At 29.9% G+C, this 12,238-nt stretch overlaps 3 protein-coding genes across 3 annotated transcripts; 1 reads left to right on the top strand and 2 right to left on the bottom strand.

Moving 5' to 3' along the window:
* Positions 1–2,729: 2,729 nt before the first annotated feature.
* On the top strand, positions 2,730–3,420 carry LOC136976850 (cuticle protein 14-like). The gene is made up of 3 exons (XM_067272238.1): positions 2,730–2,784; positions 2,867–2,974; positions 3,040–3,420. The coding sequence occupies exons 1-3, from the start codon at positions 2,779–2,781 to the stop codon at positions 3,418–3,420; spliced, it is 495 nt and encodes a 164-aa protein (XP_067128339.1). The 5' UTR covers positions 2,730–2,778.
* Positions 3,421–5,635: 2,215 nt separating this feature from the next.
* Positions 5,636–6,745, bottom strand: LOC136976849 (uncharacterized). The gene has a single exon (XM_067272237.1). It carries the CDS (start codon positions 6,743–6,745, stop codon positions 5,636–5,638), a length of 1,110 nt encoding a protein of 369 aa, XP_067128338.1.
* Positions 6,746–8,041: 1,296 nt separating this feature from the next.
* On the bottom strand, positions 8,042–9,238 carry LOC136976829 (cuticle protein 14-like). The gene is made up of 3 exons (XM_067272216.1): positions 8,962–9,238; positions 8,774–8,881; positions 8,042–8,703 (listed from the first exon to the last, which is right to left on the bottom strand). The coding sequence occupies exons 1-3, from the start codon at positions 8,965–8,967 to the stop codon at positions 8,257–8,259; spliced, it is 561 nt and encodes a 186-aa protein (XP_067128317.1). The 5' UTR covers positions 8,968–9,238; the 3' UTR covers positions 8,042–8,256.
* Positions 9,239–12,238: the final 3,000 nt, after the last annotated feature.

Here is a 12,238-nt window from a genome sequence, read left to right as displayed (position 1 = left end):
TGTGGATACTTAATTATTGTGGATTAAGCGCACGTTTATGAAGAAGATAAATACGTTCTGTAACAAATTTTGTAATTATATTTAAATCATTCAAAAACAAAATGTAGATGCAGCATGATGATAAAATATCCTGGACGAGTCGATTTACTAGTGTCAGGGCTCACCAGTGACCAAGCGGTTCCATTCCTTGAACACTGGGAATGCGGTCGTGGGTTCAGGCCTCATCAGGACGTGGAGTTTTCCAAGTTTTCTCTACATCTAGAACCCCTGAATAGGGCCAGTTACCCTTAAAAAGATCTCTTGGAAGGCATTTCCCTGGGTAGATCGCCCATGTGTTGTGTTGCCAAAACTAGTATTTATACACCCGAAAAACAGTTATAATTTGCTTCAAATACGTTTAAATGAGGAATTTATCAAAGAAAATTTTCTATAATATAATTACATTCTTGAACATTTTAAGTTTTAACGTTATTATTAGTACAGTTTAGGTTTAAATTTGTATACATCGTGTCCGTTAAGTATGAAAGTAATAGGAAAGAAAATAAATGTAAGTAAATATAATGGCATATAAACTTTTGATTAAAATTAACTTTAACACTTGGCCGTTTTAGAAAGTATTAAATGCAAAAAGAGGACGTCCTTGAGAACGTAGCATCAAGGTAATTTAAAAAAGGTAATTTAATAACGGTTTGTAAAATGTTGTTAAAAATAAACGTGAACATTTTTACTTATTATTTGAATAAAATTAAATCTTTGGCAATATTTTTACTTATTTTTCCTGCTTTTATGTTCTTTATTGATTCATACGAAATTATAATACTACAAACTCAGTTACAGGGATCCTGATCACCTGGTCATAGAGGACCTCTAAATAAAGGGGGCCTTATCATTGAACATTCCTTGGGGCTTCTGAATGGGCCTTTTATATAAAGAAAAACACTATATGAATGCCATAAGTTAAAATTTCTCATGACAAGTTATTTTTATTCATACATTTTTACGGTTTTCAAAGAGGAAATCTTATACGTAAAGACGAGAGCATCTCATTCTCAGGATTTTCATCTAAGATTATCAGATTTATAACGTAAGACTGTAAATCTGTAAAAAAAAAGTCTACCCGAAAAATGGTCCTTTAAATAAAAATTTACTAAAAATTCCGCCTCAAAGACAGAGAAATAAGAATTCTTATGATACATTTTAATCACCAGTCGAACGTTATTATGTGAATTTATTTTAATAAATTTAATTTGAGTAATAATAATTTTAATTATGATTAATTAATTTCATTTTCTACTTTTAAGAATAAAATTTAATAAATAAAATGAAATTGCTTACATTTTTGTTTTATGTTCTAAATGCTATTGATTGATGATTTTAAAAAATCAATTAAATTTGGCAAATTATATTTTTAAAAAAACAATTAAAATTCTATTGTTTACATAATAAAATTTACAAAATCTCATTTTAATATATTTATTTATATTCTAGTTTTCATAGAAAAACGTTTTTTATTGAGCATCTAGACCAAGACTTTCTAACCTGATGGCTAGCAACTCTCGACGATTTTATCGATTTATCTGAGTAATACATAAATTAATCTGGAGTTTAAAGACAAATTTATTTATTTTATTATATTTTTAATTCATTTTAATTATATATCAGAATAGAAAAGAATCTGCGAATTAAATATAATTTTGGAAAGGGTTCTACAAGCAAAAAAGATGGAAAGCCTTGGCACACACCAACACTACTAAGTTTAATATACAGTAAACTCTGTTTTTAAACTGTTTATATACTTTATGATCATTTATATAGCCTATATATTAAGCTTCAAACTTTTATTTTTAAGAATGTAATCTCAATTTCTGATTTACTCTTCTCTCATCTTCTTTCTCATTCCCTCACTTTCTGACTTTTTAAAGCCTAGGCTTTAAATCTTAATACTAATAATAATTAGAAGTTTGCTTATTTTAGCTTATCACTGCTATTTTTATCACAAAGTGTCAAAGAGATAAAACCAAATGTGGAATGAGATGTCCAGGTTTATATTTTCCGCAATGTTCTAGAGTGTAACTATGAAAAATTTACTGTAGCTCGGCTTAAAAGTGTATAAAGAGCAGACAGAAAAACAGACATTCTATTATACACACGAGTCCCAAAACAATTTAATCAGACAGAATTCCAAATTATAGTTATTTTTCACAAATCCAAGATGTACTGCACAGAAAATCAATTTTATGTTAATAAGAATACAAAGTATAGTATTAAAACAGATCTTTACTGCCAAATTATCAATTTATTTATCGAGAAAATTGCGAAAAAATAATACAAATATATTTTATTACTTTTATTTTTCGTTTATATTTCTGTTATTTTGATTATTATCATAACTTTCGGGTTAGGTTCCTTAATCTTTATTTTCCGACATTAATCGTTGAAGAATATTTCGTTATAGATAATTCGAATCAAAAATATTTAAATTGTACTTAAATATTTACAAGGCCTTTATATACTCTTATAAATATCATCCGATATTTTGGAGAAAGTATCGGATATCCGATAAACTGGATAACCTTCTATAACAGGACAGTTTTGTGTGGCTTAATCATACGATAATTCATTAACGATTATAGATCTATGACTCGAAATTCAAGTCGACTTTCAAGTCGAATGACCTTTCAAAGTTTATTTTCATATTTGACGTCACGTTTTAAAACGGTATATATACGAGAAAATCAACACAATTGACATCATTCGATTCGCTTCAAAGCAAGAAAAATGAAGGTAAAGATAGAATATCTCTCTATATTATCTCTTGTTATAATAAAATTTATTATTTTGCATTAAAATTTTTATAAATTTTCAGTACTTGATTCTCTGTGCCATCGTTGCTATTGCAAGAGCTACAGTTTTAGTTGCTCCTGCTGCAGGAATTTTGGAAACTGGTGCTAGTGTACAGCATAGAAACCAAGATGTAAGTTATATTTAAGAAACATGCTAAAATATATGTTATATATATTAAAATTCCATTTTTTTTAGGCTTTTGGAAACTACAACTTTGGTTATAACGAAGATCATACCACAGGAGGTACTTTCAGAAGAGAAGCAGGAGATGTTTTAGGAAACAAAGTTGGTTCTTATGGCTTGAGAGATGCCGATGGACGTCTTCGTATCGTTAGCTACGTAGCCGATGCTGCCGGTTTCAGAGCCAACATTCAGACCAACGAACCCGGAACCGAACCCAAAGATCCAGCAGCCACTCTTATCAATAAGGGTGTAGCCGCTGTTCCAGCTGTTGCAGCACCAATAGCACCAGCAGTCGCATACGCAGCAACACCAGTTGTAGCACACGCAGCAGCAGCTGCACCACTCTTAAATTATGGCTTTTATACCGGTCACGTTGCTGCTCCTTATTGGTAAAAATTTACAGAATAAGGAATGGCATGTCTCGTTATTTGTGAACTGTAAATAAATTTTCAAAAAATATATATATTTTGAGGCATGTTTGTATTCATTTAAACAACTGTTAATAAACAGAATTGATCTGAACTTATATAGAACAGCTTCAATTGTTTTCTTGCGGTTTTAAACATATATTTTAGCAATAAACAAATACGTCTAATAGAAGAAAAAACTTGATTAAAATACTAAATATATATTTTAAAATTAAGTACTTGTTTTACTTCGTAATTTAAATATATAATTAGCAATATCTTTATCTTTCTAAGAGCCATATAAGCCTATTGCCATCTTCACCAGATTCTTCTATCGCTCCCTAATTTTTACTTCCACCTTTCAGTCCTTATCGCCACATCTTTATGAAACTTTCCTCATCTTTTCCTCCATTTTTTTTTAATTACTCTTCTTCCTGCTTTTGCTAATTTCCTCATTTTAAAGTCAAATAAAATTGTTGTCATTCTGTTGCAATTCCTGCGTTATCTAAGTCTGTGACTTTTTTGTGTTCAGTGATCAACAATATAATAAGTAATACAGGATCTTGTATTCCTGAATGATAATAACCCATTAAGTAAACATATTTAGCAAAATTTTACTAAAGATATTTCAAAAATTAAGAAAATCGCTTACGAATAAAAATACTTTTTATTTCACTTTAAAATATAATATTTTAAAAATATATATTAAAAAGAATATTATGAATTAAGAATAAATAAAATTATAAATAATTTTTCTTGCATTTTTATTTTAATTTATGAGAATAAACTTAAATAAGAGGAAATAGAGGAATTTATCTCAATTTTTCATTTTATATTTTATGTTTATTTAATTTTTTATGCCTTTTATTTAAAAGTTTCTAATGAAATTTACAGATAATTTTATAAAATTAAAGATGTGATACGTGTAATATATAAATATGAAACATGATATAAATATTTTCTTCAGTTTACTGTTTGTAGCACCTGAATGCCTGGCTTTTCCTTAAGACATTCCTACTTTTAGAGAAGTGAAACTCGTAGGATTTATAATTAATATGCCTTAAATTTCATCTCTTATTTCATTTATAAATTAAAAAAATAGAAAAACAATATAAATTTAACTTCATGAATATCCAAAAATTATAAAGAATCATATATGTATATATATATTTTATTATTCCTTCAAAATTTTATAAATAAGTATAGAAAATTAAGTTTATATTTTAGTTGAAGTTTTTGTATTTATCATAAAATTATTTTAAAAAATATGAAATTTTAAACTTATAGAGGATAAAACAATGTGTTTAATATATAAAATAACAAAATCTGTATATAAAATCTGGGAGAATATAGAAAAAAAATTACAAAATATTATTCATTTATATTATTTTATAATAATATTTATATTAATGAATATAATTTAAAATTATATACCTACTTAAACATCATTTGTTATTAAAATAACGTTAAAAAATAATAACTTACTATTGAATTAATACTTTTTATATTATCAATGGATTAATTATTGCTGTTTTATATATATATACATTTTTGATGTTTTATTCATAAAATTCTCATGATTAATTAATAAAATTTCAAATTATATTTCAAAAAGATAAATTTAGAAAATTAATTTAGCCTATTATCAGCACAATATTTTATTAGTTGATTTCTGTGATATAATGAAAGACTGAAGCTAATAACTGCTTGTGATCCTTTAGATCTAAAATATGATAACATAATAAGAAGCCGATTAATGTTTTATAAAATTCTTGTGTAAATCTCCATGAAATAATAATCTTATAAACTTCTAATGGTTGCAATAATTTTTATAGCCAGCTCTCAGTCAAGACTCAGGATATAATAGACCTCTTACACCAGTTACTTCAACTAACTGTTAAATTATATCATAAGACAAAAAACACCTTGATGCTGAGAACGTTTAAATTTAATCAAAAACAAACGTTTTCGGCCCACTCCATGAGCCATCGTCAGGCTAACTACATTCGAATACAATTTCGAACAAGCAATTTCAAATTGAAATAAACTACAAAAAAAGAACTCACGCGCTACGCTGGATAACGTAAACTAAAACTAATATAAACAACATAGAAAATAATAAAATAAAATGTGTCAATGTTACATGTGTACATTGTAAAAATCTATAGTCTATAGTTCTCTAGGCAATCCTTTTGCCGTATCTAATGTATTCCTGTGACTTTTTTAATTAAAAACTTCCAAGCTGATGGTAAAATCGCCGCATCCTTGTAATTTAAGCATTTTTTGGTTAAGCCAGACTTATAAATTTCACATTTTTCGGTTGTAGCCGCGAGTGTCGGCGAATGTATCGGTGTTAAGATCCTGGCTTCATCCCATTTCACCACGGACCCCTCAGTCTGCGCCATTTTTGCTAACGTTGTTGTGCATTTACCCTTCGCCACGTCATATCTGTGTTCCTTAATCCTTTTACTTAGGCTTCTCGTCGTGACCCCGATGTATTCTTTATCAATCTTTAACTGGTCGTTGCTGTACGGTATCGAGTACACACCTGGTTGTTCACTCGGTCTAATTGCATCTTTGTCGTTCCTTAGTAGCCTATATATCGAGGGAGCTCTTTTGTATACAATAGTGCTGTTCATGCGGCCCGCAATACCTTCCATGACCGATGATAGACGTTTATTATACGTGAATTTCGTGATACCGTTTGTCAGATCCCGTTTTTTCTTGTTTACTTTAGGATTCCTGTAAGCGGCAATCAAACGTTCAACAGTTCTTGGACCAAATCCCAACACCTTAGCCACTTGCCTGATTCTATCCAGCTCTCGCATCGTATCGAGTATGTTAGAGCAATACTGAAACGCTCTTCTAATTAAAGCTCTAAACGCTGAGAGCTTATAAGTAATAGGATCATTCGATGTTGACGGTATATACAGCGGGTCGTGTGTAGGTTTGATATACACCTTCGTATCTATTGACCCGTTCCTAAATGCAATACTAATGTCCAAAAAATGTAATTCGTCGCTACTAACTTGCTCCAAGCTCAGCTTTAGGCCATGATCGTTGGAATTCATGGCACTTAAGAATTGTTGTATTCTTGCGTGGTTCCTCCATATAACCAGCACATCGTCCACGTACCTTTTATACATGATTATGTCCTCCTTGAAGTTGTTAAGTGTGATGCGCTCCATTTTTCTTACAACTAACTCGCACAGCAAACCAGACATTGGGCTGCCCATCGGGACACCTTTCAGCTGTTTATAGACTTTACCCTCGAAAACGAAAAACGATTGAACACATACCAGATTTGCCATCATCTCAAGGTCCTTACGGTATTCTACAGCCGTTGGATGTAAGCTATATAAGAATACATCGGGGTCACGACGAGAAGCCTAAGTAAAAGGATTAAGGAACACAGATATGACGTGGCGAAGGGTAAATGCACAACAACGTTAGCAAAAATGGCGCAGACTGAGGGGTCCGTGGTGAAATGGGATGAAGCCAGGATCTTAACACCGATACATTCGCCGACACTCGCGGCTACAACCGAAAAATGTGAAATTTATAAGTCTGGCTTAACCAAAAAATGCTTAAATTACAAGGATGCGGCGATTTTACCATCAGCTTGGAAGTTTTTAATTAAAAAAGTCACAGGAATACATTAGATACGGCAAAAGGATTGCCTAGAGAACTATAGACTATAGATTTTTACAATGTACACATGTAACATTGACACATTTTATTTTATTATTTTCTATGTTGTTTATATTAGTTTTAGTTTACGTTATCCAGCGTAGCGCGTGAGTTCTTTTTTTGTAGTTTATTTCAATTTGAAATTGCTTGTTCGAAATTGTATTCGAATGTAGTTAGCCTGACGATGGCTCATGGAGTGGGCCGAAAACGTTTGTTTTTGATTAAATTTAAACGTTCTCAGCATCAAGGTGTTTTTTGTCTTATGATTTAATAGAGTCTGAGTGAAGTTAGACGAATGTTAAATTATATTTTAAATTGTAATTTATGTACACCATATATATATATATATATATACATACATGTTTTATTTTATTAAGCATGCTGTAAATACGAATGACGAATGCCTAATAAGTACGTTTATTGTGGCGAAATGAAAGAAAACAGATTTACTAGTTTTCTATTCTAAATTTTAAAATAAATTAGAAATAAATAAATTCTTTTTCAATTTATCATGCTATTTATTATGCACAATATATTAAAATTTTACTTTGTTTTCTTCTAATTTAATTTATTCATTAAATTTATTAATTTATTTAATTTTATTTAAATTATTTTTCTATTATTTATTTTAAATTTATCTTTCTATAAAAAATAAATTTAAAAAACAAAAAATTGAAGCCCTTGTAAAGTTGAAAACAATTTATTTATAACGTTTATTGGCATGAAATACTGTATAAATCGTTTTATCTCGTAAACTTTTAATTATTTGCATATTAAACTTCAAAAAGGTTTTTAGTCAATCCGTTTTCAATAGAAATTATCGCATTTTAAATTATTTACAAATTAAAATCCTTGAAATATCCGTAATTTATTTTAGATGTATGTTTATAAATTGATGTGATATGCAAACACACAAGTTATATTCAAGTCAACATTTATTTATTGAGAACAAAATTCTTTACAAAGCAGCCATTTTTCCGTAGAAACGATGCAAAAAACATCCCCAAATGATGCAAAAAAATCTCACATATTGCACATTATGTACAGAATTAGAATTATCTAAAGAGGTAGCAAAGAGTTTTAGAACGAAGCATATTTTACACAAGCCAAGCATCCGTAACCTATGCCAGATTTACCAATAATAATGTGGAGCGGCGTGATGAGCGTAGAAACCGTGTTTAACAACAGGTGCTGCTGCGTAATGAGCTGCTGCGAATAGAGGTGCTCCTGCATAGTGGTGCACAGCTGGAGCGTGCACAGCTGCAGCGTGCAAAGCTGGAGCGTGCACAGCTGGAACTGGAGCAGCCAGAGCAACGGCTGGAGCAGCTGCAGCTACTGCAACACCCTTATTAATAAGAGTGGCTGCTGGATCTTTGGGTTCGGTTCCGGGTTCGTTGGTCTGGATGTTGGCTCTGAAACCGGCAGCATCGGCTACGTAGTTGACAACACGATGACGACCGTCGGCATCTCTCAATCCGTAAGAACCGACTTTGTTGCCAAAAGCATCACCAGATTCGCTTCTGAAGGTTCCTCCTGTAGTGTGGTCTTCTTTGTAACCGAAGTTGTAGTTACCAAAAACCTAAAAAATTCATAATTTTAATACAATCATACTTAAATTTAATTCTAGAAAATAGCTTAAACGAACTTACATCTTGGTTTCTGTGTTGCACACTCGCCCCAGTTTCTAAAATTCCTGCTGGAGCGTATAAAACGCCCGCTCCTCTTGCAACAGCGACAATGGCACAGAGAATTAAGAACTAAAATATATTTATAATTTTATTTTTAAAGCATACAATCTACTAATAAATTTGCATGTATATATTTAATGTTTTCTTACCTTCATTGTGGATTCAGTTGAGTTTGATTGAACTACTGATGCTTTTGGTGTTCGTTCGAGCGTATTTATACTAAATCTCCCAGTAAGATTCTGATATTTCTGACGTCATAGGCGGTATTCCGAGGTTCCCGTCCATTTACCCTGAAGGTCAGATAACCCGGTTTAAAGACACGACATTCAGCCAGTTTGGAATTATCCAAGGCTGAGGTCACTTTCACTATAGGCGGGTAATCGATTTGTATTCATTAGTTCGTTCGTATGTTATCAATAAGTTACAATGTTTCTATAGTAATATTTGTTCATATAAATACGATTTTTAATTTAAAATAATGATTGCATCAACAACATTTGCCATTGGAATATTCATTTTAATTGGCCATCTTTTGTATTAAGTCCTTTATGAATCTAATGGTTGATTTAATCTAATTTTTTAATTATACAAATGCTAATTTGTTTATAAATAAATAATTATTATTATTGAGACTATAAAGAATAAAATTAATGTTAAATTTCTTTATTAATATTCATATCTCGATCCTAGGATGCTGTTAACAATATAACATTCCTAACAATGTAATATATTCTACTTGATATTATTAAGTAAAATTAATGTTTGTGAAAGATTTCTAATATCGAATTGCTAAATATTTTAATTTGGCAAGTTAAATTTATGTAGAAATTTCTCAAAATTCAATTTTTAGCAAGGAATTCCTCGATGACCTAGTTATCCACTGATACGCCCAGAGATGGAGGAGGAAAAAGGAGTAAGTTCAAAGGGAAAAAAAAGAATGTTTTGTTTATTAATGAACAAATCTGGCAATAGGGTATAGGTCACGGACGGTTATCTATTGCGGATACAATATATTAACAAGTTACGAATGGGTTTTCACACGTTCAACCTTGGTAGAACTAGGTGTGGTCTTCGAAACAACGAGGAATATTAAGATGAGAAGTTGTCACTTATCTCGTTTAGGCGCTTTCTTAGTTCCGTTATCGTTCTTCCGCCTATATGTTATACGTTTATACAAAAAATTTGACTCGTAGAACCTTACAAACTCTTTGGAAGAAACCTTGGTGCCAGTGGATCTGGAATCACAAGACATTTTTTTTTATGTAAATCTCGTAGAGCTAATTTATTCATCCGTTAACCTTATTATGTCACGGATAACAAGAAAATTATTATTTTATTCATCATATCATTGTTTTTCACATAAAAGAGATATTGTTAAAGTTTTAATTATTTGTATAAAAATGTTTAAATCTTTAGCAATTACTCTATTAAATTAGGTTATTCTTTAATCCTTAAGAATGCGTGATGAGCAATAATGAAAAGTTGTAGCTGTTACGGAATATATTTTAACCTTAACATGAAAAAGTAATTATTATTTTTATATTATTATTATTAATATAGGAAGTTTTAGAATTACAATATATTAAAATTAATTTCGACTTTTTAATATATTTTCTTAAAAAATTATTTACTTTTATCTAGAACTTAAGCTAACAAAAAAAACGAAAGAAGGAGCCTACGTAAATTTAAATGCTCTTTATTTAATATACAATTAGAATCATTACGATTATAGATAATCCCACTTAAACTTCCAATAACGTTCATTTTGTTAGGAAGTTTACTGGAACTGAAATTAATAAAAAAAATAACTTCTAATGACTGTTTTTATGTTCTCGTTAGTGGCCGTTGTTCAGAGGTTTCACTGTATTATTATTTATAGTTTAATATTATCTATATTCTTTGTAATTATAACTGTAAAAATATACAATATAATAATAATAATACTTTGTGCAAAATAGATAATATTGGAAGTTATATAGAAAGATCTTAAAGATCTTTCTATATAACTTCCTATATATGTTTTTGTTTGATGTGATCTGTGGTTCTCGAAATTGAATAATCTCATATCTTATTATTAGAATTTTGATGCAAAGTTTCTATAGAATAAACATTTATTAACACATAACATATAGTAAAAATGCTCATTTTCATGCAGTGGAAAACTATTTTCTGACTTTTCACTGTGACAGAGTACACTTTAAAATTACTAAAAGTGTTTACTTCCTTACTTTAATCGGACGGCCGAAGAAAGAATCGGGTTCTAAATCGACTCGGAATGCCCACCAGTGGCCGAATGGATAAAACCACTGAAGACTGGCTGAACAAGCCCAAAAAACCACTAAACGATGATCGTGGGTTCACGTCTCTTCAACGGGCTGGCCACGTGAAGTTTTCCGGATTTTCTTCACGTGTCTAGCATCTAAATAGGGACCAATTTCCCATAAAAAGTACCCTCTCCTTGGTAGATCGCCCAAGTGTTGCATTGCCTTATTTAATCAATCTAATCTAATCTTATTGTGGATCTGCCCTCTAGTATCCACAATGTGTAAAGAATTTTTTAAAAAGAAAACCATTTTGTTTTACGAGTTCCTAAACATTAAAACTTTATAGGAGTTTATATTTTAGTTTTAATCATGACCATGCTCAGGAAGATAGGAAGATGCGTAATCTTGCGTGTTCGTGGTGAGGTCTCATTAATGAAGCCTTCGCAATCGAATCAGTATTTGTTAAGGGGCCCATAAGAATTATGGGCGACTCTAGTACCATTATATGAATATAATAAATGAAAATATATTAGATTTTATAGCTTTTTTTCTATAAAAAAGGAATTTTGATCATTATTTTACACATTTAATTGGATATTCCCTCTCAATTCTGTGATGAATGATTTTTAATGTAATTTGAATTATTCAATGAGATAATTAACGTATTGCTTGCTGTTATATAAAATTTATAATTAAAATAATTAATTTTTCTGCAACTAAACACATTTCTAGATAACTTTTAACGCATAATTCTAATGAAAATAATCTTCATCATGAAAGATTAGTATCTTGTTAATGCTCTTTCTGCCACCTTTCCTTAATAATATAGATAATATTTAATTAAAACTCTAAGAAAAGTATATTTAATTTTTATTCACGTCGGACATAATAGAATTTTTTTTATTTAATAATATTTTTAAATAATTTAACAATGTTATAAAAGTAAAAAAAGATTTTAATGTAAGTTATTATTATTATTATCCGTATAATTAATATTATAAATGAATTAAATTGTATTTATATTTAAAATATGATAAACCAATTTGTTTGATTTTAAATATGATAATCAGAATCAATAATCATGTAAGGTTATTGGGAGTTTATTAGAGGTAGTGAAGGTCATATATTCATTCACTTGATGCCTGGAGGAAATATGTAACAA

This window comes from Centruroides vittatus, unplaced genomic scaffold, assembly GCF_030686945.1.
Source record: "Centruroides vittatus isolate TY-2023 unplaced genomic scaffold, ASM3068694v2 contig_425, whole genome shotgun sequence".
In the NCBI taxonomy this organism is placed as follows: domain Eukaryota; kingdom Metazoa; phylum Arthropoda; class Arachnida; order Scorpiones; family Buthidae; genus Centruroides; species Centruroides vittatus.
The sequence above is the reverse complement of the archived record's forward strand: the minus strand, read 5'-3'. Positions and strand labels throughout refer to the sequence as shown.